Raw genomic sequence first — 25071 nt, forward strand, 5'->3', positions numbered from 1 at the left:
TTTGTTGCATGAACCGTGTAACTGTATGTGCCTACACATTAGTGAATGATCTGGCGTCTCAGTGCATTCCTCTCCATTCAGATAAACTTCTTGATCATCTTTGAAACATCTGTATGTGTATGGAAGCGACCAGACCTCATGAAGAAAAGCACTACCTAAAGGTTCATAACGACCTATTGGTATATATTTCATACAATTTGAAAACTTATATAAAGCAAAAGGCAGCGTTATTAAACCGTGGATAAGGCACGTTGCCAAAAAACCCGCAATCCTCTGCTGATGATGTCACTGAGCATGTCATGAATGATGTAATATGTGACATCATCAGCAGTGGATTACGGGTAATAGTATCTCTAGTTTACTCCCCTATAGCTGTCTTTCTTTTAACATAAGTGTCTGTTTCCTTCCCTTATACTTACTGTTTTTGGTTCGCTTCCGGTTCGCGTACCGGCGAGCGAACTGGGAAGCGAACTAAGAGAAATAGAGGTTGGCACAGTTCCAAATATTGTACCAATTTTTTAATAACGGGGAGGTAGTTCTGAAAAGAACTTTTTTTTTTATTGTTTTTGTTGTTTTAAATTTTTTTTATTATTTTTCGGAACATTTTTTTACTTTTTTTGAATTTTTCTGAACAGTTTTATATTTTTTGGGGTTTTTCTTGGAGGGGGCAATGAAAACGATTCATTGTAAAGGGCTCAACAGGAGCAACAAAACAAAAAAAAAGTATTTATTATTTTGGGCGTTTCGTACAAACTTGCATATGATAGTCAATAGCTCTGTTGATCAGAGTGATGCTTCTTTCTCCGTAGCAAATGAATCCATCGCAAAATACGCAGGTGTGTTTTACTTCACCAAATCTCATTTGTATATTTGGCACCATCTCCCTGCCCTCTGGTCCCGTTACTTCCGGTACAACAGATCTTCTGGCCATAATAGGGAGATTATCTAGGTCTTTCCGAAACTGTGCAGCACTGTAGTTGTTAGGATGCCACCTAGTCATATGGCGATGCATTGTGTAGTTTCCGAAACTGTATTTTTTCTCGGTTCCTCTGGACAGTCTATCTTGACATATAAGGCAAGTTACGTATCTTGCATTTACTTTTTTCTCACCTTTGGGAATTTTAAAAAATTGCCAAATGAAGTTTTCTTTCCGGTGAGACGTCCTGGGCTCCTCAGGCAAAAACTGCCTCTCTTCGTGCTCGTCGTCCTGTTCCTCTTCTTCCTCTTCTTGTTGAATTATAACTTGAGCAGGTGGTCCACTCTTCCTTGGATGTGGTGGAGGTGGTGGGGAAGCACCAGCTGAAGCTACTAAAGAAGCCATTGCTCAGTGATCACAAAGGGTCTTTCTCTCACAATGATGAAAGTCAGAGTGAGGAAAGAAGGAGGGATTTTCATCATTTGGGAAAAACAAGAGTTCTCAACCAATGAAAAGTGTTCATTTTAGATTATATGACCTAGTCTTACATCATTAGGAAACCAAAAGTGAAATGAACCAATGAAAAGTGTTATTACCAAGTCACATGACCTGCTGTGTTTACGTTAAGCGCTTTGCAGGGCCTCCCGGTTTGCTTCCAGAAACCTGCGCTTTGCGACTCGGTTCGCGTACCAGTTCGCTAACGTAGCACGTCATATGACGTATCACGCGACAACGTGAAACGTCATGCGGACGGGAGGCTTCACGATGTTGTTTTGTAACGCGGCAGTTGCGGTAAAGAAACGTTTACCGGCTCGCGGTCTATTTCGCGGCATCAAGGTCAGCTAACGGGAAGCTTCCCGATTCGCGAAGCGGGAACGAAGAAAAAAAAATATTTAAAAAAAAAATTATTCATAAACATATAAAATATATTTTTGGATTTAAAGAAGAATACATTTTACAGCTACAGATATTAGCTGTTAAAAAACCAATGAAATTCACTGAAAAAACCATAGGTTATAGACCATATATAGTTAGGAATTAGCATTTACAAAAGCTTGAAAATTCACTGAAAAAACCACAGGTTATAGACCATATATAGTTAGGAATTAGCATTTACAAAACCTTATTTTACTCACACAAAACCATTGAAATTCCATATATAGTTAGTTGCACTAACTATATATCGCGCACCCGCAATCCACTGCTGATGATGTCACATATTACATCATTCATGACATGGTCAGTGACATCACTGATGACATCACTGATGACAACATCCAGTGATTATGTGTTTCTGTAAAGTTTAAATATGTTTTACATATTGAAGAATGAGTGGATGTATAAGTGTCTGAATGAAGGTTTTAGTAGGTGCGTGATTGACTGTATGAGTGAGTGATTAAATGCGTCTTACTGAATGCACGGGTTAGTGACTAAACTGTCTGAAAGTGTGCATCAGTATGTCTGTTGTTGTGCAAGCTGCTGCATGTGTTGATCAGTAGCTATATAAGTAGCTATATGGGTTATTGATTGGTTGCACAAGTATTTGTATGGGAGACTGAGTGTGTGTATGGCTGGCTGGGAGGTGTGTGACTCTGTGCAGATCAATGTGTACTTGTATCAGTGATTCTATAAGAGAGTAAGTATGTGTTAGTATATGTTTCAAAAATGTAAGGTGTTCTGTGTTTAACTGTATAGATGAGAAAATGGAAGTGTGATTGATTCTTTTCAGGACTGACTAGGTGTGTGAGTAACTCCATGGATGAGTGGCAGAGTGTGAGTGTCTGTATAGGTGTATGAGTGCATATGATAGTGTTGTAAAGATGAGTGATTGTATGTATGAATGATTGTATGAGTGAATGTGTGTGTAGACATAGGAATCAGTGAGTGCGTATGTAGTAACTAGTATTGGTGTGTCAATGGTTTCAAAAATTATACTCTCTATTTAACACTGGGTGTAATAGAGGTTATATTAGAGTGTGAGGAGATGCATTGTATTATCACATGAATGATATCATCAGTGATGTGATCATTGATGTCAAGTGAGATGTCATCAGTGATGTCATTTGAGATGTCATCAGTGATGTCACTGACCATGTCATGAATGATGTAATATGTGACATCATCAGCAGTGGATTGCGGGTGCGCGATATATAGTTAGTGCAACTAACTATATATGGAATTTCAATGGTTTTGTGTGAGTAAAATAAGGTTTTGTAAATGCTAATTCCTAACTATATATGGTCTATAACCTATGGTTTTTTCAGTGAATTTTCAAGGTTTTGTAAATGCTAATTCCTAACTATATATGGTCTATAACCTATGGTTTTTTCAGTGAATATATATATATATTCACTGAAAAAACCATAGGTTATAGACCATATATAGTTAGGAATTAGCATTTACAAAACCTTGAAAATTCACTGAAAAAACCATAGGTTATAGACCATATATAGTTAGGAATTAGCATTTACAAAACCTTGAAAATTCACTGAAAAAACCATAGGTTATAGACCATATATCGTTAGGAATTAGCATTTACAAAACCTTATTTTACTCACACAAAACCATTGAAATTCCATATATAGTTAGTTGCACTAACTATATATCGCGCACCCGCAATCCACTGCTGATGATGTCACATATTACATCATTCATGACATGGTCAGTGACATCACTGATGACATCACTGATGACATCTCAAATGACATCACTGATGACATGACTGATAACATCCAGTGATTTTTTGTTTCTGTAAAGTTTAAATATGTCTTACATATTGAAGATTGAGTGGATGTGTAAGTGTCTGGACGAAGGATTTAGTAGGTGCATGACTAACTGTATGAGTGAGTGATTAAATGTGTCTCACTGAGTGCATGGGTTAGTGACTAAACTGTCTTAATTTGTGCATCATTATGTCTGTTGTTCTGTAAACTGCTGCATGTGTTGATCAGTAGCTGTATGAGTAACTATATGGGTTATTGATTGATTGCCCAAGTATTTGTATGGGAGACTGAGTGTGTGTGTGGCTGGCTGGGAGGTGTGTGACTCTGTGCAGATCAATGTGTACTTGTATCAATGATTGTATAAGAAGGTAAGTATGTGTTAGTATATGTTTGAAAATGTAAGGTGCTCTATGTTTAACTGTATAGACAAGAAAATGGAAGTGTCATTGATTCTTTACATGACTGACTAGGTGAGTGAGTAACTCCATGGATGAGTGGCAGACTGTGAGTGTCTGTATAGGTGTATGAGTGCATATGATAGTGTTGTAAAGATGAGTGATTGTATGTATGAATGATTGTATGGGTGAATGAGTGAAGGTGTGTGTAGACGTAGGAATCAGTGAGTGCGTATGTAGTAACTAGTATTGGTGTGTCAATGGTTTCAAAAATTATACTCTGTATTTAACACTGGGTGAAACAGAGGTTATATTAAAATGTGAGGAGATGCATTGTATTGTCACATGAATGATATTATCAGTGATGTGGTCATTGATGTCAAATGAGATGTCATCAGTGATGTCATCAGTGATGTCATTTGAGATGTCATCAGTGATGTCACTGACCATGTCATGAATGATGTAATATGTGACATCATCAGCAGTGGATTGCGGGTGCGCGATATATAGTTAGTGCAACTAACTATATATGGAATTTCAATGGTTTTGTGTGAGTAAAATAAGGTTTTGTAAATGCTAATTCCTAACGATATATGGTCTATAACCTATGGTTTTTTCAGTGAATTTTCAAGGTTTTGTAAATGCTAATTCCTAACTATATATGGTCTATAACCTATGGTTTTTTCAGTGAATTTTCAAGGTTTTGTAAATGCTAATTCCTAACTATATATGGTCTATAACCTATGGTTTTTTCAGTGAATTTCAATGGTTTTTTAATAGCAAATATCATAAGCTGTCGAATGTCAAGTACGTGGTAAGTAAAAACATTTTCGTGTTTATGCACACTGATCTGCTTTGAATGCTGCCCCCCCCCCTCATTTCTATTAGGAGTACTCTCTCTTTGCAGATAGTGAAAGGTAGTTAACGCAGGCCTTTGCCCCCGTTGTAATACGTCGTGCCTGCTTCTCTCTCCATTTGATTGATTGTTATCCAAGCATTTACTGTTTTAGAATTGGTTCTCTTTGGTTCATTCTCTATTTACAAACAAACACAGAGTCGCAATACTCTGTTTAGTCTTTGCAGATAACGAAAAATCGTGTAAAAAAACAAAAGGAATCGAGCAAAATCAGTAGGCCACTAATGGGATCTCTTTTTGACCTCGCTAAAATAGAAACATTAGGAACAACCCCTCATGACAAATACGAAACTAGTGAGATGAACTGAACTCCACACAATGATGGCTGCAAAACAGCTCGGCTCCGCCACCCACCCCGCCCAAAATAACGATAAAGAGCGGCTGCCATGATTGGTTGCGGAATGGCCACGACGGAGCTACGAAATGGTGGTGCTCTCATGCTAACCCCAGCTTCAGTCTGAAACATCCAGAAACACTGTAGACTACCAATTCGATCAGTTCCGGTAGCGCCCCAATGTAACCCGGTAGAGAAGAACTAGCCCTCCCCTCTTTGACTGATGGTTCTTGTTGCCTGTCCCTTCTGTTGTCATTTAACAGAACTATTTAGCCTGCTGAAAGGGGTTGTGTTCCGACCGCTGGTTGGTGGAGACATTTTGACTATATTCTGGACCTGCGTTGTCGCGTAATGCGTCATATGACGCGCCGCGTTAGCGCATCCGGAAGTCATCCGGGGCGCGACGCGCAGCGCGTAACGTAAGCATAACAAGTAATGTGACTTGTTAATAAAACTTTTCATTGGTTCATTTTACTTTTCTTATTCTAATGATGAAAGGCTTGGTCATATGACCTAAAAATTACGCTTTTTATTACTTCCGAACATTATTTTTTCTTAAATATATGTTATAATGTTCCAGGCTAATGTACTTTCCCGGAAAATTTACAACTGTCCTGCAAGTAAAATATATTCTTTTTTCGAGAAAAAGAGCATTTCTTCGTCCCATGACGGAGCCGTTGAGCAAAAGAGGGTCGACCTGCTGTCTTAGTCGCCGATACGCCTGAATATGAGATTCTTATCGATCACTTTATGTTGCAGGAGTAGAAAACACAACAGCCCTTGACCATTTATCTTTACTGCGTTCCTGCGTATTATACCTTTTACCCTTCATGTAATTGGTCTGCTTTATTTCACTTGCCTTTTAATGATTCTAAAACAGTCACTATTATTAAAAACTTTACCAATGTATATACTACTACCATGTTTTCTTTTAAAAACCTTTATTGTGAAAATTTCATTATACAAATACGAGCCTATAACCACGTGGGCCGGCCACGGAGCAAACTGTAATCGTATATGATGAGTAGACATTTACACTGTAGAGGAACGTAACGGGCGGGCCATTAGGTTGCAAGAACTAAGGTGTCTAACAGTTGCGGAATTGGTGGACGTACATTTTATAATTAAAATACGACAGGGCGAGTTACAATAAAATTATCTAGATATACATTTGCGGGCAAGTACCATGGGTGACGTTAATTCGAACTTTCAATAGTACAGTAATCAATAACACATCAGAACTTAATATCAATAGGGATGTCGAAATATTCAATCAATTCTCGTCCCCGCCCGCCATGTGCTTCAAAACTGCATACGTATCTCGTGATTTCAAGGTTCTGCAACCAGTACACAACAAGGAGTTACGAGTCCCATTTATTCCGGCCCCATTTTGGGCGAGGACGGGCAGGTCCAGGATATAGTCAAAATGTCTCTAGCAACCATCGACTATGATGATGTTCATATGCTGTATTTATTAGAGTAACACTCATCTGTCCACATGAAATTAATGTGCCACAATCTAAACATGTCATTTTAATCTTTCCAAAGTACTTCTAAATATTTGGGACCGTTTCCCTTGCCTCTGATGCTGTCAGTGCCACTTCTTTGATGAATGTACTGGCAGGTCGGGGGTTCTCCTCCAAATCTCTCTTTTATGCAGCACTATAATTAATTGGTGCCACCTCTCCATATGACGATGCATGGTATAGTTACCATAACTATATTTTTTTTCGGTTCCTCTGGAGAGTACATCGTGGCAGATGAAGCGTGTAACGTACCGGGCATTTACCTTTTTTTGCATGTACAGGAAAGGAAAAAAAAATCGAGTGTCCGAGTTCTAAGGTGTCCCAGGGCCATTTTAGTGGACCAGGCCCAAATCCAAAGAACAGGCCGCCATTTTGAGAGTCCTGTTGCAGCCGCCTGTCGCTGTAGCATCAAGAGCAGCCGAAACTCAGCTGAATGGCAACTGAAACGGTAAAGGGGCGCCCCACTACAGCAGACGAGCCTCCACCTAGGAAGGCCCGTTCACGCCGCCTCCCCCCCCCCCTTCGGGCACCCCACGCCGTTATTCGGAGCAGTATTGTAGGATGGCCACACCAGTGCGGCAACTTGCTAGACATCACCTCGGTGGTAACCGAATCTCAGCGCCTTGTGGTGTCTTCTATTCAGAAAACATTGTTGCGCTGCCTTTGGCCCCATTCGCACATCGGTCCGCTACTGACGCCATCTCACAGGCTAATGGGGCGCCCCACGCCGAGTTTCAGCATTTTAGGATGGCCACACCAGTACAGCAACTTGCTAGACATCACCTCGGTGCCATCCGGATCTTGGCATCTCAGCGCCTTGTGGTGTCTTCTAGTCAGAAAATATTGTTGCGCTGCCTTTGGCCCCATTCGCACATCGGTCCGCTACTGACACCATCTCACAGGCCAACAGGGCGCCCCACGCCGACTTTTACCATTGTAGGATGGCCACACCAGTGCCACAACTTGCTAGACACCACCTCGGTGCCATCCGGATCTTGGCATCTCAGCGCCTTGTGGTGTCTTCTATTCAGAAAATATTGTTGCGCTGCCTTTGGCCCCATTCGCACATCGGTCCGCTACTGACGCCATCTCACAGGCCAACGGGGCGCCCCACGCCGACTTTCAACATTGTAGGATGGCCACACCAGTGCGGCAACTTACTAGACACCACCTCGGTGCCATCCGGATCTTGGCGCGTTGTGCTGCCTTCGGCCTATTCGCACATCGGTCCGCTACTGACGCGAACTCACAGGCCAACGGGGCGCCCCACGCCGACTTTCAGCATTGTAGGATGGCCACACCAGTGCTGCAACTTGCTGGACACCACCTCGGTGCCATCCGGATCTTGGCGCGTTGTGTTGCCTTCGGCCTATTCGCACATCGGTCCGCTACTGACGCCGCCTCACGTGCCAACGTATTTTCTCCGCATACCCTATGCCGCATAACAGGTCATGTGACTTGTTTATAAAACTTTTCATTGGTTCATTTTACTTTTGGTTTCCTAATGATGGAAGGCTTGATCATATGACCTAAAAATAACACTTTTCATTGGATGAAAACTTTTTTTTTTTCCCAAACGATGAAAGTCCCACCTTGTTTCTGGATGTTTCAGACTGAAGCTGGAGTCACCATGAAAGCACCACCATCTCGTGGCTCCGTCGTGGTCATTCCGCGAGCAATCATGGCAGCCGCTCCCCACCAGAAGCCTGCAGGAGTCGGGGGCCCCCAAAACTTTTGATGAATCCTCAAGGCGGAGGGGACGCTTTCGAGAATGGGGTCCAAGACCTAGCAGACAAGCGTCCGATTTCCAAGGTGTCCCAGGGCCATTTCAGTGGACCAGGCCCAAAAAGGAAACAGCCTGCCGCCATTTTGAGAGTCCTGTGACAGCCGCCTATCGCTGCACCGCAAGAGTGGGCGCAACTCAGCTGAATTGCGGCTTTTGACACAGTGGACCAAAAGCAGACGGAATGGCAACTGAAACGGTAAAGGGGCGCCCCACTACAACAGACGAGACTCCACCTGGAGAGGCCCGTTCACGCCGCCTCCCCCCCCCCCCCCCGGGGCGCCCCACGCCGTTATTCGGAGCAGCATTGTAGGATACCAAAACCAGTGCGGCAACTTACTGGACATCACCTTGGTGCCATCGTTCTGCTGCCTTGGAACTATTCGCACAACAGTTTGCTACTGATGACCCACCCCCCGCGACGCCCCACGCCGGATGCCGAAATCAGTGCGGCACCCAGGCAACATCACCTGGGTGCCGTCCAGAAATCTGGACGTTGTGCTGCGTTGGGACTATTCGCACAGCCGACCGCTACTTCGTTGTTTTTCCCTAAAAATGTGTTTATGTTATTACTGTTTTTGTTTTGTTGTATATATTTATAAGTTATTAAAGTTTTATAATCTTACTACTTTGTTGGAGTGCTATATATTTTTAAAGTGACACATAATTATAAAAACTTTGATGTACAAAGAGTCATCCCTGGAATCTTCCGCTTCAGGCTCGGTCCCCTCCCCAATCACAATACAGGATGGTTTTCAGATAATAGGAACGCGTCTGCTGTGACGGATCTCATCGAGTGTGGGCCTTGATCTACTATAACTCCTTTGAAGAGGGGTGATTCTTTACAGCTGGGGCCATAAACTACATCTGCAGGGCTAGCTGATAGCCTAGGACCGGCCTGGACAATCGGACACACAGGAAAAGAAGTGTCAGAGGGTGCGGTACTGAATAGGGCGAAAGGGAGGTGTCGGGCGGGCACAGGGTGTGATTCTCAGGGAAGAGCAGCGCAGATGGGGGGAGGTTTATTACCCATGCATAAGACAGAGAGCGGGGGTGACCACTGCCTGGGGGAGATGCTTGCGAGGGTGGGGAGCCATGCTAAGGATCGACAGCGTGCAGAGAGTGGGTCTGGTCAAGGCATCTAAAATGACTGCCGTGCACGACAAAAGTGTGGCATTTGAAAAAAGGCAAGATGGCGCAGACAATGTTTTTCAACACTTCCTGATTTCCTTCGAATCTAACGTTAACAGACGTTGGGGCATATTACCAAAGTTAAGCGATATTTATCCCTAACGATGCTTAGCAACGAATTTTTTATCGCTAAGCATCGTCAGAAATTATCGCAGATAAACCTTGCTATTATCAAGGTTTATCGCAAATACGATAAAAACGACCGCAATGCATTAATATCGCTGAAAACTCAGCGATATTCATGCATTACCGAGCTAATGCTCTTAGCCATGTTATCCACCTCCCATTGGATAACATGGCTAAGAACTGCTCAGGGCAGGTGGTAGCTTTTGGAGATATTCGCGCTTATCGCGAATATTTCCAAAAGTTGGTAATAGGAGATAGCGATGTTAGCGACTGTTTCCATTCGCTAACATCTTGGCATGCCCACTTTGCATGTCATTAGTGATAAATATCACTCACATGCAAAGTGGGGCCCAAGATGGTCGCTATCTCCTACTAGTGGTCGCTAACTGGTGTTAGCAACAGCTAGGTAATACAGAGATAATTTTATCTCCGCGAAGCGGAGCGCTGTTACAGATATATATCTTTTTTTGAACGTTAATTTCTCAAAATCCACTGAAGCACATATATTGAGACCTAGCAAAGGCACATTGAGCTACCAGTCCCTACAATTTTGCCAAGTTTCGTGCAAATCCATTCAGCCGTTCGATTATTATTATTATTATTTTTTTTGCCCCGCGGGGCCCTTTTAAAACCTCCACATCAAACCTAAGAGGTCAAGGAGGATCTACTATGCCCCCTTATGGTCATTTGCCCCTTCGCTTTGGCCTCCTCTTGTCTCTCGATCCTCCCGAGAGACAAGATGGCGGCCGCTACGGACTGTTTGCAATGTTTACAGACGCCGGAGAACCAATCAGCTTCGCAAAGCTCCGTAACGCGAAAAGTACGCGAAGCGGAGCGCTGTTACAGATATATATCTTTTTTTGAACGTTAATTTCTCAAAATCCACTGAAGCACATATATTGAGACCTAGCAAAGGCACATCGGGCTACCAGTCCCTACAATTTTGCCAAGTTTCGTGCAAATCCATTCAGCCGTTCGATTATTATTATTTTTATTTTTTTTGCCCCGCGGGGCCCTTTTAAAACCTCCACATCAAACCTAGAGGGTCAGGGAGGATCTACTATGCCCCCTTATGGTCATTTGCCCCTTCGCTTTGGCCTCCTCTTGTCTCTCGATCCTACCGAGAGACAAGATGGCGGCCGCTACGGACTGTTTGGAATGTTTACAGACGCCGGAGAACCAATCAGCTTCGCTTCACAAAGCTTCGTAACGCGTAAAGTCCGCGAACCGGAGCGCTGCCTGGTCCGCTGTTACAGATATATATCTTTTTTTGAACGTTAATTTCTCAAAATCCACTGAAGCACATATATTGAGACCTAGCAAAGGCACATCGGGCTACCAGTCCCTACAATTTTGCCAAGTTTCGTGGAAATCCATTCAGCCGTTCGGCCTAAAAGTGAGGCCAACCGCCCTATGGAAAACTCAATGTTAAAAGCACGTTTTGGGACCCCCCTTTTTTCTCGGCCCCCCCTTGACGAACTCCCCCCAAATTTCTAGGGGCTGCTCAGAAACGAAATGTGCCATTTTCCAGAAAATTTCAGCCAATTCCGTCCACAAACGCCAAAGTTATTAGACATAGAATTTTCAAAAAACCCATAGAGAAAAAATCCTAACTATATATACCTACTGGCGACCGCCAGTAGGTAATATATATATATATATATATATATATATGTACATCTATATATTTGAGAAACACTGTCTGAAAACCAGAAAGCAACAATACACCGTAAATATGTCACCATGTAATGATATAATCACCTCCTTACAGAGGCTTACCTTATTTAAAAGGTTGACCCACTGCTAATTCAGCTTCTGTTGCCAGATCAAGACAGTAATGGTGTGTAAAAGTGAGCACATTTTTCCAAGTCGCAGCACTCCAAACAAGGTACTCCGACAATCAGAGCAGTAGATGAGGACACTGCCCTTGTGGAGTGGGCCTTGGGTTTCATAGATAAAAGATGTCCAGCTTTAGAATGGCAGAATTGGATAGTAGATGCAATCCACCTTGCAATAGTGGATTTAGTCACACCTGTTCCTGGCTTTTGACCACCATAAGAAAAAAATAATTGATCAGATTTTCTGATGGACACAGTATGTGAAATATATAATTTCAGACACCTTTTAACATCCAAGGTATGCAAAGATTTCTCAGCAGAGGAAGACGGATTTGGAAAGAAAGAACACAGTATAACAGGTTCATTAAGATGGAATGTAGAGGGAACCTTCGAAATAAACGGTGGATTCGTTCTGAGGAGGACATAATCATTGGTGAATTTCAAATAAGGTTGTTTGATAGTGAAAGCCTGGATTTTACTGACTCTCCGAGCAGAGGTGAGCGCCACTAAAAGTGCTGTTTACCAGGAGAGGTACTTGAGGTCAGCTTTGTGAACAGGCTCAAATGGATGCTTCATGAGCTACTGTAACACCAGATTGAGTCTCCATTCTGGAAGAGGATCTCTGATGGATAGTAAAGTTCTGAAAAGCCCCTTTAGAAATTGTTTGATCAGGCGATTAGAGCAAAGGGATGCAGCTCCTGCAGAACGTCTGTAGGTCGAGATGGCCGCTAAATGTAACTTAACCGACGTAAACATAAGACCAGACTTAGATAATGATAGAAGATAAGGCAGAACTTTATCTGGCGATCATCTTAAAGGATGTATATCTTTGTCAGTTTCAGTTTCATAAGGCTTTATTCGGAGCATAGAAAACATGTCCATAAAAGCACACACAGTAATAAATACAGAACATTTGATCAGTAATAAAAACAAAAACACATAATACATGATTATCCAGAAGGGGATGGAATAAATAATTAAAATAATTAAAAACACATGCTTTTCCTAGCACCAATTGCTTTAAGCAGAAAAGTAGCCGTAAAAAAGCAAATGTCCGGGTGGTGGAAATTAAAAAGCAGTTTCATAGAGTCGTTGATTGCTCTTACTCCAAATCTTTTCAACATGGGCTTTAAGAAAATTTTCCGCAGTTCACCATACAGTTGACACGATAAAAGAAAGTGCATAGTGCTTTGCTCAGCATTATTATCACAAGCACAAGGTCCGGATGGGTGCATTTTTACATTGGGACACGCTACTGGATAATGTACTGTTCCCATCCTCATCCTGGTCAGCACAAACTGGTGCGAAACTCTTGTCACCTGTGTCAGGTACGGTTGGAGTCCAATAAAGTCATTCAGACTGTTATACAACATACAGGTAGAGAGATTCAATTCCTCCAAAGCACGTCTCTCTGCACAATAATTCAAGAAGGTGATTTTCAAATTGGACTTAGAAATTTCAGAGGCACAATTTCGATCATTGGACACATTAAACCCAAAAACCTTCTGGAAACTATCAATCGTATATTTGATCCAGGGGATCTTTAGATGCTGATCCAAAGTAAGGCAATCATTAATGATGGCTCTATTCAGAGAAGTACCATCATTCAGCCATACCGTGCGCCACAATAATAAGGGTCTTAACATAATCATGTCGTTCAAAAATTGGATCCCCATTTCCTTATGTACCAAGTTATTGGAGGTAGATTTAGGTAAGCACAGGAGCCTTTTCAGAAAATTATTTTCCTCTACCTGCAGACTCCCGGCTGGTGACACACCCCATATTCCGGCCCCATAAAAGGCCACGGAAAGACATCTGGATTGGAAAATATTTAACATGTCTTTAATACGCCTATTCCCCAACTTCTTGGCAAATACAAATACCCCATTGGCACTCCTCGTCATCTTTGTTTTAACAGCTTTGTGTTCGATATCCCAATTACCGTTTTTGGTGAATGTAATCCCCAAGTAGCAAAATGTATCAACTTTTTGGACCGGTTCACCTTCTATGGAATAATGGGAATTACATTTCTTTTTAGATCGTCCTGACCCACACTCCATAACATAGGTTTTTGTCCTATTAATCACCAGCTTCCTACTCTTGATGAACAGTACAAACCTGTCCATCAAACGTTGAAGACCTAACGGGGTCGTTGACAGCAGCACGGCGTCATCCGCATAACGTAACACCGGGATGTTAAGATTGTTAACTCTCGGGACGTCCGCCGCAACTGTTTGTAGGACAGAATCCACCTCATTAATAAAGAGTGTGAAGAGCAGGGGTGCTAAAACACACCCCTGCCTTATTCCCCTTCCGATCCTGAACTTGCTCGTACACTCCCCATTAATTCCATACCGAACACTGGTACATAATTTTTCATACAGGCGGGCCAAGAAGTGAACTATGCCTTCAGGGGCTCCCATTTCAATTAGTTTGGCCCAAAGTTAGCGTGATCTACCATATCAAAAGCACTGCTAAGGTCAGCGAAACATAAATAAATAGACTCTTTTTTGGCCTGGGTGTATTTCCCTACCAAAAGTTCTAAATTCAAGCATTGCTCAATGGTGCCACGACCCTTCCTAAACCCAAACTGACTGTCGGTTAAGATCCCGTTGGTCTCTGCCCATTCCTCTAATCTGATTAAAAGGACCCGGCTCATGACTTTTACCGATGAATCCAATAAGGATATCGGCCGATAATTTTTTGCGTCACCCCGCTCACCTTTTTTAAAAATGGGAACAATGATTGATTCAGCCCATGTTGATGGTATCTCACAACTAACTGCTGTATTAAATTTTTTTACCAAAATGGGCCCCATATCTCCGGGGCGGTCTTGTACACATCTATAGGCACCCCGTCTGGTCCCTGGGCCTTCCCTCCCTTGCTGGCTCTAATACTATCCATAACCTCAGATATCGTGATATTTAAGGCAACAATAGGCCAACTATCTCCAGAGGAGATCGGTCCGTTACCAGAGTCAAAAATAATGGAAAAATGTTGAATCCATGATTCCTTACTCACGTTAGACGTTAGCTCCGGAACCTTCTTGTCCTTAAGAAATGGACAATTCACAGTGGCCCAAAACAGTGTACAATTCTTCAGTTCTGCTGCTTGGCTGAGATTATCCCACGCTTCCTGCTGGAGTTCAGCCTTTCTGCGCTTAAGTGTCATGTTGTAATCCAGCCTAAGTTGGGTCACCAGACTCTTGTCTCTCGGTTTGACTGCTAAGGCCTCTTCGAGGTCTTTCCGGGCGGCAGAACAGGCATGGTCGAACCACCCCCTTTTTTGTCTACAATTGTACCCAGCTACTCTAGTGAACTTCTTATTGATAATTGCATTAATCCTGCCAAAGTGATCAATACTGTCAGCCATGTTTTCTTCCTGTTCGAGGATCGCCGTGATTTCTATCATACAGCTATTAATGATAGAATCAGATGTTATTTCGGCTTTATCCCCTATCCACCTCAACCTAAAACCATTAGGTCTGTGGGGTTCAATATTAACAACAGTACCCGAATCGGAAATGGGGGCAGGTTTCCAGATCATGGCTTCAATAGTTAAGCAATTATGGTCACTTAGCATAACATCCACCACCTTTAGTTCTGAGCACAAGGGGGTTAGGTTATAGGACATGCACATAAAATCAATGACAGTGTTGGCCCCCCTCCCTGTGAAAGTCGGTAGACTTTCTCCTAAGTCGTTCTTTCCATTTTCCAAAATTTCCATATCATAATCTATCAGAAAACTGTTCAGAGTTTCTCCATACAGATTATGGGGAAAATGGACATCGGCATCCCCCAAACGATCGTAGACACCACATAACTTCTGAGATGATAAGGGGCAAACTGAAATATTAAAATCCCCCACAAAAATAAATTCATAAACACCATTAAAATTATTCATAATACTACTTAGCGCATTTTCTAAGTCAGTAATTGCTGTGTGCTTAGTGCCATCAAATATATTATTATAAATATTTACCAAAAGGATATTTCTACCCGCTTCTTGTGCTAGCCATAGAATTTGGGAATGAGCCCCCACTAATACATGCTTTTTCACCAGAATTGGTAACTTGACTGAAATCAAAACCAACAACCCCCCTTTTGCTCTACCAGAGGGTGATGCCAAGGCAGGAAGTTCATACGATACAAAGCCATCAATACCCTTGAAATTTTTGCACCATGTTTCCTGCAAGCAAATAATATCAAATAAACCAATAAATTCTTTCCATCCTAAGATATCTTCCTTGGCCGTCAGGCCTGCAATATTCCAACTGGCGATATAGCAAATTTCACTATTCCTACAATGGCTAACGTTTGGCGGGCCATCACTCAATATGGACAGGTTCTCATCTAAATTAGAAAGCTCAATGTTATATCTAAAATTCTCATCATTTCCTTCAGTAGACATACAATTTATAAGTACATTACTAACCAATTCATTTTCAAACGTAACTGACTCTCCATTACAATTTTTGTTAACATCCCTCCTAATTCCAGATCCCTTCTGATGTCAATCATTTTGGTCCAGGAAACTCAGGGACTGGTACCTATTCTGGATTGGGACTTGGTAAACCATCCCATTAGCAGATGAAAAGATGCTATCACAAGTAGGTACAAAGTTGGGGGTGTGTGTTACATATCTGATCCCTCCGGGGACAGAATTCCACATATACATAGGCGAAACAGGTCTGCCATCAAGAAGACCAGGGCTAAAGGTGGGCAACACAGGTCTATTTCCAATAGATGAAAAATTGACATTAGAGTTAGTAGCCCCCTCCCTACGGTTAGCAGAAGGCAACCTGTGAAGATGGTTATAAAAATAGCCCAATGGTCTTGCAACGACATCTGTCTCTGACTGCGTTATTGCAGCTGCTCTGAGCAAGACCGTCGCAACATGTTGCGGGTGTTTAAAATTAATAATCACACAATCACCCCCACCATTCTTCCGGGTATTACCAATCCAGTTAACCCTTCTGATAGATATAATTTGATCAGAGTAGCCAACTGGATAACCACAATGACGATTCAACCTTGAAATTGTTTTGTTTTTTAAAGAATCCCCGGACTCCTGGGTATCTGGGGCCTGGGTTAAAGCTGGGACGTTAGTTAAGACCACAACATAGGGTACACATTCAGGGGGAAGATCTACTGGTCGTCTACATATCCTTACAGATACCCCATCAGTGCCCGCTAAAGCGGCTGGTGTGGCTGACACGACTGGCATCGGCATGATCTTGTCTCTATTTACTGCTGGTAGTGTTCTTGCATCAGGGTTTAAACCTACAGGCACTACGGCTGCTGACGCAACCGCCGGTATGTGCTGAGGTCGACCGCGTCAAGGTCTAGTGGGCGAGCCAATACAGGTGTCACCTTTGGTGCTTGTTTTGCTCCAGTAGTAGCAAGAGGGGCGCTGTTAACATGGCGAGGCCTTCCATTATCTTGTTTGGGTGCAGATTGAATGCATGTAGTATCCTTTATAATTGGTATAAATTTATCCAAATTAGTAACATGCTGATCCACCACAGCCCTCAGTCTTAATACTTCAGCCCCCAATTCATCGATTTTAGCTAATAAAGGCTCCACAACCAACTTCAATTTATCATCAATAGTACTCACTAACAGATCAATTTGGTCAGTATTGATGGAAACACAATTGACTTTAGATGTTGCCCCTATTTCACCAGTATTCTCCTTATTTATGGTGTCCTTTTTTTTTTTCTTGCCAAATGGTTCCCCCGTTTAAAAGCCGGTTTCCTACAGGCTCTCATAAATTTTGTGGCCCTGGTGGACTGTTGGGGGGTGCCTTCAAGAGGCTCAGATGGATTAGGTATATCTTCCATCACAGTAAGGTCATCAGGGGCCTCAACATCAGTGGACTCAACATCAATACAGAAATTATCAGTCTCAGCTGCTATGATGGTATTATTGGTGTTATTGACATCCGTATTAGTAGGGTCCAGAGATGAAACCAAAGGAGGGTCAGGTAAGTTACCTTTGCCAAACGATTTCCTTCTGTCACTGTTTATTCTAGTGACTACTTTCAATAGGTAATTATCTGGTAAGGTAGATTGGATAGACATGTTGGGGGTATTTCCAAAGTCGCAGGCAGTGGGGTCACAGTCAATGATTTATGGACAACAAAATGCCACTATCCCGACAGAATTAAACTCGTACTCACAATTGAAACCAAGGGGGGTGGCCCGTCCCGTCCCTGGTCGACCCCGGACGGCCACAGATGGTCCCGCCCTTGTCCCGGGCAGCTCCCGCGCGCGACTTGCGGGTGCGAGGGGCGTTCCGTTCTTTAAGGCGCCTTCGGGCGCTCGTGCAGCGTCACTCCCGCCGCCGGGGCACCTGGGTAATGTAGTCTGGTGTCCCCCCGGTAGCGCTGGCCGTTCCCCTCACGGCGGTGCTGGAGCGCTGAGGCCTGGACAAACTGGACACGCTGGCCGTTCACCTCACGGCTTGGTAAGTCCCCCCAGGGAGCTCTGGCCGCTCCGTTCTTTAAGGCGCCTTCGGCGCTCGTGCAGCGTCACTCCCGCCGCCGAGTCACCTGGGTAATGTAGTCTGGTGTCCCCCTGGTAGCGCCGGCCGTTCCCCTCACGGCGGTGCTGGAGCGCTGAGGCCTGGACACACTGGACATGCTGGCCGTTCACCTCACGGCTTGGTAAGTCCCCCCAGGGAGCTCTGGCCGCTCCGTTCTTTAAGGCGCCTTCGGGCGCTCGTGCAGCGTCACTCCCGCCGCCAGGGCACCTGAGTAATGTAGTCTGGTGTCCCCCCGGTAGCGCTGGCCGTTCCCCTCACGGCGGTGCTGGAGCGCTGAGGCCTGGACATACTGGACACGCTGGCCGTTCACCTCACGGCTTGATAAGTCCCCCCAGGGAGCTCTGGCCGCTCCGTTCTTTAGGGCGCCTTCGGGCGCTCGTGCAGCGTCACTCCCGCCGCCGAGGCACCTGGGTAATGTAGTCTGATGTCCCCCCGGTAGCGCCGGCCGTTCCCCTCACGGTGGTGCTGGAGCGCTGAGGCCTGGACACACTGGACACGCTGGCCGTTCACCTCACGGCTTGGTAAGTCCCCCCAGGGAGCTCTGGCCGCTCCGTTCTTTAAGGCGCCTTCGGGCGCTCGTGCAGCGTCAATCCCGCCGCCGGGGCACCTGGGTAATGTAGTCTGGTGTCCCCCCGATAGCGCTGGCCGTTCCCCTCACGGCGGTGCTGGAGCGCTGAGGCCTGGACACACTGGACACGCTGGCCGTTCACTTCACGGCTTGGTAAGTTAAATCTTTTGACTGTAAATAACTATTGCATTTGAAATATCACTTTTGGAACTAAAATAAGTGTGTTTAGGATCATTATCCTGCCCGAAATCGGTCAAAATAGAAGCTTCTAAATAAGAGGAATTTTCTGTAAACATGGCAATTTTGGTCACTGCGAGGCTTTTAAAAGTGGGTATTTAACATGAGGCACAATCCAATTGACATTTGGAATAATTTTTGGTGCAGTCCACTGAGTCAATTTTTTGATGAAAAATGATGACCCCGGACCTTTCAAACTGTCTACAGATGGTCAGTAATGGTGATTTTTAATGTTACATTTTTTTACTTTAAATAACAATTGCATATGAATGATCACTCTTAGAACTTAAATACATGTGTTTAAAGTCATTTTCCTGCCCAAAATCGGTTAAAATAAAAATTTTGTGCAGAAGGAAAAGTATGTAAAAATGTCAATTTTGGTCACTGTGAGGCCTTTAAAAGTGGTTATTCAACATGAGGCATGATCCAATTGACATTTTGAATAATTTTTTGTACAGTCCCAAAAATATATTTTCTGATGAAAAACGATGACCCAGGACCTGTCGAACCTTCTCCAGATGGTCAGGAATAGTGAGTTTTTTTAATGTTTAATCTTTTGACTGTAAATAACTATTCCATTTGAAGTATCACTTTTGGAACTAATTTAAGTGTGTTTAGAGTCATTTTCCTGCCTGAAATCGGTCAAAATAGAATCTTCTGAGTAGCAGGGAGAGTCTGTAAAAATGTCAATTTTAGTTACAGTGAGGCCTTAAAAAGTGGTTATTCAACATGAGGCACAATCCACTTCACATTTGGAATCATTTTTTGGCACAGTCCAAAAAATACAGTTTCTGCTGAAAAATGATGTCGAACCTTCTCCAGATGGTCAGGAATGGTGATTTTTTAATGTTTAATCTTTTGACTGTAAATAACTATTGCATGTGAATTATCACTTTTGTAACTAAAATAAGTGTGTATGGAGTCATTTTTCTACCTGAAATCAGTCAAGATAGAAGCTTCTGAGTAGGAGGAAAATTCTGTAAAAATTTAAATTTTTGTCACTGTGAGGCTTTAAAAAGTGGTTACTCAACATGATGCACGCTCCAATGGATACTTTGAATAATTTTTTTTGTTCAGTGCAAAAAAATCTTTCTCTAGATGGTCAGGAATGGTAATTTTTTAATGTTAAATCTTTTGACTGTGAATAACTATTGCATGTGAAATGTCACTTTTGGAACTAAAATAAGTGTGTTTAGAGTATTTTTCCTGCCCAAAATCGGTCAAAATAGAAGATTCTAACTAGGAGGAAAGGTTGTTAAAATGGCAATTTTGGTCACTGTGGGGCCTCAAAAGTAGTTATTCAACATGAGGCATGATCCAATTGACATTTTGAATCATTTTTAGTACAGTCCGCTGAGTCAATTTTCGGATGAAAAATGATGACCCCGGACCGTCTCCAGAAGGTCTGGAATGGTGATTTTTCAATGTTAAATCTTTTGACTTTAAATAACTATTGCATGTGAAATGTCACTTTTCGAACTTAAATAAGTGTGTTTAGAGTCATGTTCTTGCCCAAAATCAGTAAAAATAGAAGCTTCTAATAAGGAGGAAAGGTCTGTAAAAATTTCAATTTTGGTCACTGTGAGGCTTTAAAAAGTGGTTATTCAACTTGAGGCACAATCCAATTGACATTGGAATTTTTTTTTGCCACAGTCAAAAAAATAAATTTTCTGCTAAAAACAATGACCCAGGACCTGTCAAACCTTCTCCAGATGGTCAGGAATGGTGATTTTTTTTGTTTAATCTTTTGACTGTAAATAACTATTGCATGTGAATTATCACTTTTGTAACTAAAATAAGTGTGTTAAGAGCCATTTTTCTGCCCAAAATCAGTCAAGATAGAAGCTTCGGAGTATTTATTTATTTATTTATATTCTTGTATAGCGCAGGACTCGACCCCCATAGGGGTATCTCCGCGCTTGCGCTTGTACCAGAAGAGCCCAATCAAAATTATGTACTGTGAAGTAGCTGATATTTAGGATGTTAAAAATAAATGGGTTTTTAGAGATTTCCTGAAGGACAGAAAGTTAGTTGTTTATTTCAGAGTGAAAAGGAGTGAGTTCCAGAGAATGGGGCCTTTATAGGAGAGAGCTCGGCCTCCCTGTCTAGCTCTCCTAATCCTTGCAACTTGAAGTAGCTGCTGACTACTAGAGCGCAGGGAGCGTCCTGGACTATAAAAATTAAATTTTTCCTTCAGGTATTTGGGGCCAGTGCCAAATAAACACCTATGTATGGTGCAACAGATTTTAAATTTGACACGCTGTCTAACCGGCAACCAGTGGAGTTTGGCCAGAAGGGGGCGCGAGGGGGTCCTAGGCTGGGCGTTGAGAACAAGTCTCGCCGCGGTATTCTGGACCACTTGTAGTCTATTTAGTTGTTCCTCGTTGGCCGAGATGAACAGGCCATTACAGTAGTCAAGTCTACTGATCACTAGAGTCTGTACGAGTGTTTTCCTGTAGTTATCTGGCAAGAATGGAAAAACACGACATAAGAGTCCGATAACACGGAAATAGGATCCTGCAACTTGGCTCGTATGTTCTTTAAACAATAGTGCCTGATCTAACCGCACTCCAAATTTTTTTTACGGTCTGTTTCGGGCTAGGTGCTGGTCCAAGGTCCAAGGTCCACCAGTCTGGAGACCACAGGAGAGTGGCCTCTCCGAACAGCATGACCTCTGTCTTGCCTACATTACACTGGAGGCAATTTAAGGCCATCCAGTCCGATACTGCCCTCATACCGTCCGCAAAAGATTTTTGTATTGCGGGCGTGAGGGTCTGAAAAGAGAACAGAAGTTGGGTGTCGTCAGCATACGAAATCGGGGTGAACCCGTGTGCTCTTACAATGTCTGCCAAGGGGGCCACATACACATTGAAGAGTGTCGGACTTAGGCATGAGCCCTGTGGCACTCCCTTGGTAAGCTCCCTTGAGATGGAATAATGGGAGCCCAATCTGACTCCTTGTAAGCGGCCTGAGAGAAAACTCTACAACCAGGACAGAGCCACGTCTCCTATACCCACCTCCCTCAAATGACGAGAAGTATCTCATGTGACACCGTGTCGAAGGCAGCAGATAGATCTAACAGCACCAGAATCATGGAGCCCCCTCCATCCAGTGCCGTCCTGATGTTATCGGTCACTGAGAGGAGGGCAGATTCGGTGCTGTGATTGGGTCTAAACCCAGATTGAGAGTGGTCTAGACCCTCCACTGTCTCGATGTAATTAGACAAGTGGGTGTTCACATGCTTCTCGGTCATTTTGCTAAGGTATGGCAGGAGAGAGATGGGCCGGAGGTTTGAAAGATCTGTCCATGGAAGTGCTGCGTTCTTACGAATGGGGTTCACCACCGCTTTCTTCCACTCCATGGGCACCTGTCCTTCCAGTAATGAAAGATTTATAACTGATTGAATCTGAGATCCAAGCAAAGCGCTCAGGGAGGCAACCATTTTAGCAGGCAGAAAATCATCAGGGGATCCCGATTTTATGTGGCTAATGAGGAAGGGAAGGTCTAAATCACTAACTGCCGGAAAAGTCATAAGTGAATTTTCTCCACATGTGGACATAATGGAGGGAGTTAAGATGTTGTTCCTTTGGCTAGAGGCCTTCGTTATTTTATCATAAATCATATTAATCTTGTTTTCAAAGAACAAAGAAATGTCATCACATAGGGCCTGGGAAAAGTCATCTGGGCTTTCACAGGCTGTTGGTTTAGTGAATGCCTGTAGAATTTTATATAGTTCCTTGGGGGAGTTGCCCGCCTCTACTAGTTGCTGCGTAAGACTGTTTTTCCTTGGCAACTTTATGTTTTTATAATATTTAGATTGGGCGTTTTGATATTCTTTCTTATTATCTTCTGTTCGAGTTTTCCTCCATTTTTTTCTATCTTTCTGCATCCCTGCTTCTCAGTTCCTAATGCTTCAGTATACCATATTTCTTGCTTAAAGGAGGGGTATTGTTTATGTAACTTTAAAGGGGCTAGTAAATCAATTGCTTCTATAAGAGAGTTATTAAATTTAGACAGTGTGGACTCCACATTATCCTTTTCAGTTAAAATAGGCTGTTTCCACTGCCTCTGCAGCTCATCCACCGTAACTTTATGCCACTGTCGACGCCAAATTGGCGGGAGAGTGTTTTTTTGTAAAGGCTTGTTCATGCCCAGTAGGGAAAATTCCACTAAAAAGTGGTCAGACCAGTTAATCTGAACAGCAGGTTGACACGTACTTTGGGGCAATTAGAAAAAAGTAAATCCAGGGAGTGACCCCTTGTATGTGTAGGCTCACTATTTTGTAATTCTAGGCCTAGGGTGGACAAATCAGCAAGCATGGATAGGGTTTCTGGGTGTGTAGGGATGTCTACGTGAATGTTAAAATCACCAAGAAGAATAAAATCGTCCCTTGCTTTAAAATGTGGGGCTAATAGCTCCAAAAGTGAAAGGGCAAAACCCGGGTTAGATCCCGGAGGACGATAAACTAACGCTCCTTTCCAGAAGGTTTTTGCGGCTAGACTAATCTTAAAAATCATTATTTCTAATAGCGGGCTATACTTTTGCTCTAATATAGTGACTTTCAGATGTTCTTTGTACATAATAGCCAACCCCCCTCCTATTTTTTCCGGGTGATCTAAATTTAGAAACTTATAGCCTAAGGGAACCCCTAGTGCTATAGCTGGGGTTGTGTGGGGTTTTAGCCAGGTCTCCGTTAGAAAACAGATATCTGGCTGCAGTGTATGTACGAGGTCCCATACTTCCAGATAGTGTTTGGGGAGGGAGCGAACATTCAAAAGAAAGCTTTTTAATCCACTTAATGAAGTAGCTTTCACTTTATTTTCCCTGTTGTTCTGGCTGGCATAAGATGCTTGAAAGTGGCAGTTTAGACATGAAAAGGGGCGTTCAGGACATGGCTCGGAGTCTTTTATGCACCCTTTCAGCGGTGCTAACCATAAATTTAATAATGTTTGGGCAGAAAATTCAGTAAAAATGTCAAGTTTGGTCACTGTGAGGCTTTAAAAAGTTGTTACTCAACATGATGCACGCTCCAATTAACATTTTAAATCATTTTTTTGTACAGTCCCAAAAAAACCAATTTTCTGATGACATTGATGACCCCAGACCGGTCGAACTTTCTCCAGATGGTCAGGATGGTAATTTTTCTAATGTTAAATCTTTTGACAGTAAATAACTATTGCTTTTGAAATATCACTTTTGGAACTAAAATAAGTGCGTTTAGGATCATTATCCTGCCCGAAATCGGTCAAAATAGAAGCTTCTAACTAAGAGGAATTTTCTGTAAACATGGCAATTTTGGTCACTGTGAGGCTTTTAAAAGTGGGTATTTAACATGAGGCACAATCCAATTGACATTTGGAATCATTTTTGTTGCAGTCCACTGAATCAATTTATGGATGAAAAATGATGACCCCGGACCTTTCAAACTGTCTACAGATGGTCAGTAATGGTGATTTTAATGTTACATTTTTTGACTTTAAATAACTAATGCATATGAATTATCACTCTTAGAACTTAAATATGTGTGTTTAAAGTCATTTTCCTGCCCAAAATCGGTTAAAATACAAATTTTGGGTAGAAGGAAAAGTATGTAAAAATTTCAATTTTGGTCACGGTGAGTCCTTAAAAAGTGGTTATTCAACATGAGGCACGATCCAATTGATATTTTGAATAATATTTTGTACAGTCCCAAAGAACTATTTTATGATGAAAAACGATGACCCTGGACCTGTCCAACCTTCTCCAGATGGTCAGGAATAGTGAGTTTTTTTAATGTTTAATCTTTTGACTGTAAATAACTATTGCATTTGAAGTATCACTTTTGGAACTAATTTAAGTGTGTTTAGAGTCATTTTCCTGCCGAAATCGGTCAAAATAGAATCTTCTGAGTAGCAGGGAGGGTCTTTAAAAATGTCACTTTTGGTTACTGTGAGGCCTTAAAAAGTGGTCATTCAACATGAGGCACAATCCACT

At 42.6% G+C, this 25071-nt stretch overlaps 1 protein-coding gene and 1 long non-coding RNA gene across 2 annotated transcripts in view; one reads left to right on the forward strand and one right to left on the reverse strand.

The window, feature by feature from the left end:
- LOC144782566 (uncharacterized) overlaps positions 1 to 15120 on the reverse strand; it is a 266745-nt gene extending 251625 nt beyond the window's left edge. Inside the window, exon 1 of the mRNA XM_078661947.1 lies at positions 14770 to 15120. Coding sequence (XP_078518073.1) covers positions 14770 to 15120 — 351 coding nt within the window. The remainder of the gene's footprint in view (positions 1 to 14769) is intronic.
- The window catches only part of LOC144781762 (uncharacterized), a 351692-nt gene extending 327163 nt beyond the window's left edge, over positions 1 to 24529 (forward strand). Inside the window, exons 2-4 of the long non-coding RNA XR_013601061.1 lie at positions 19557 to 19629; positions 24161 to 24233; positions 24475 to 24529. This is a non-coding gene — a long non-coding RNA (uncharacterized LOC144781762). The remainder of the gene's footprint in view (positions 1 to 19556; positions 19630 to 24160; positions 24234 to 24474) is intronic.
- The last annotated feature ends 542 nt before the right edge of the window (positions 24530 to 25071 follow it).

This window comes from Lissotriton helveticus, chromosome 9 (genome assembly GCF_964261635.1).
Source record: "Lissotriton helveticus chromosome 9, aLisHel1.1, whole genome shotgun sequence".
NCBI lineage: Eukaryota > Metazoa > Chordata > Amphibia > Caudata > Salamandridae > Lissotriton > Lissotriton helveticus.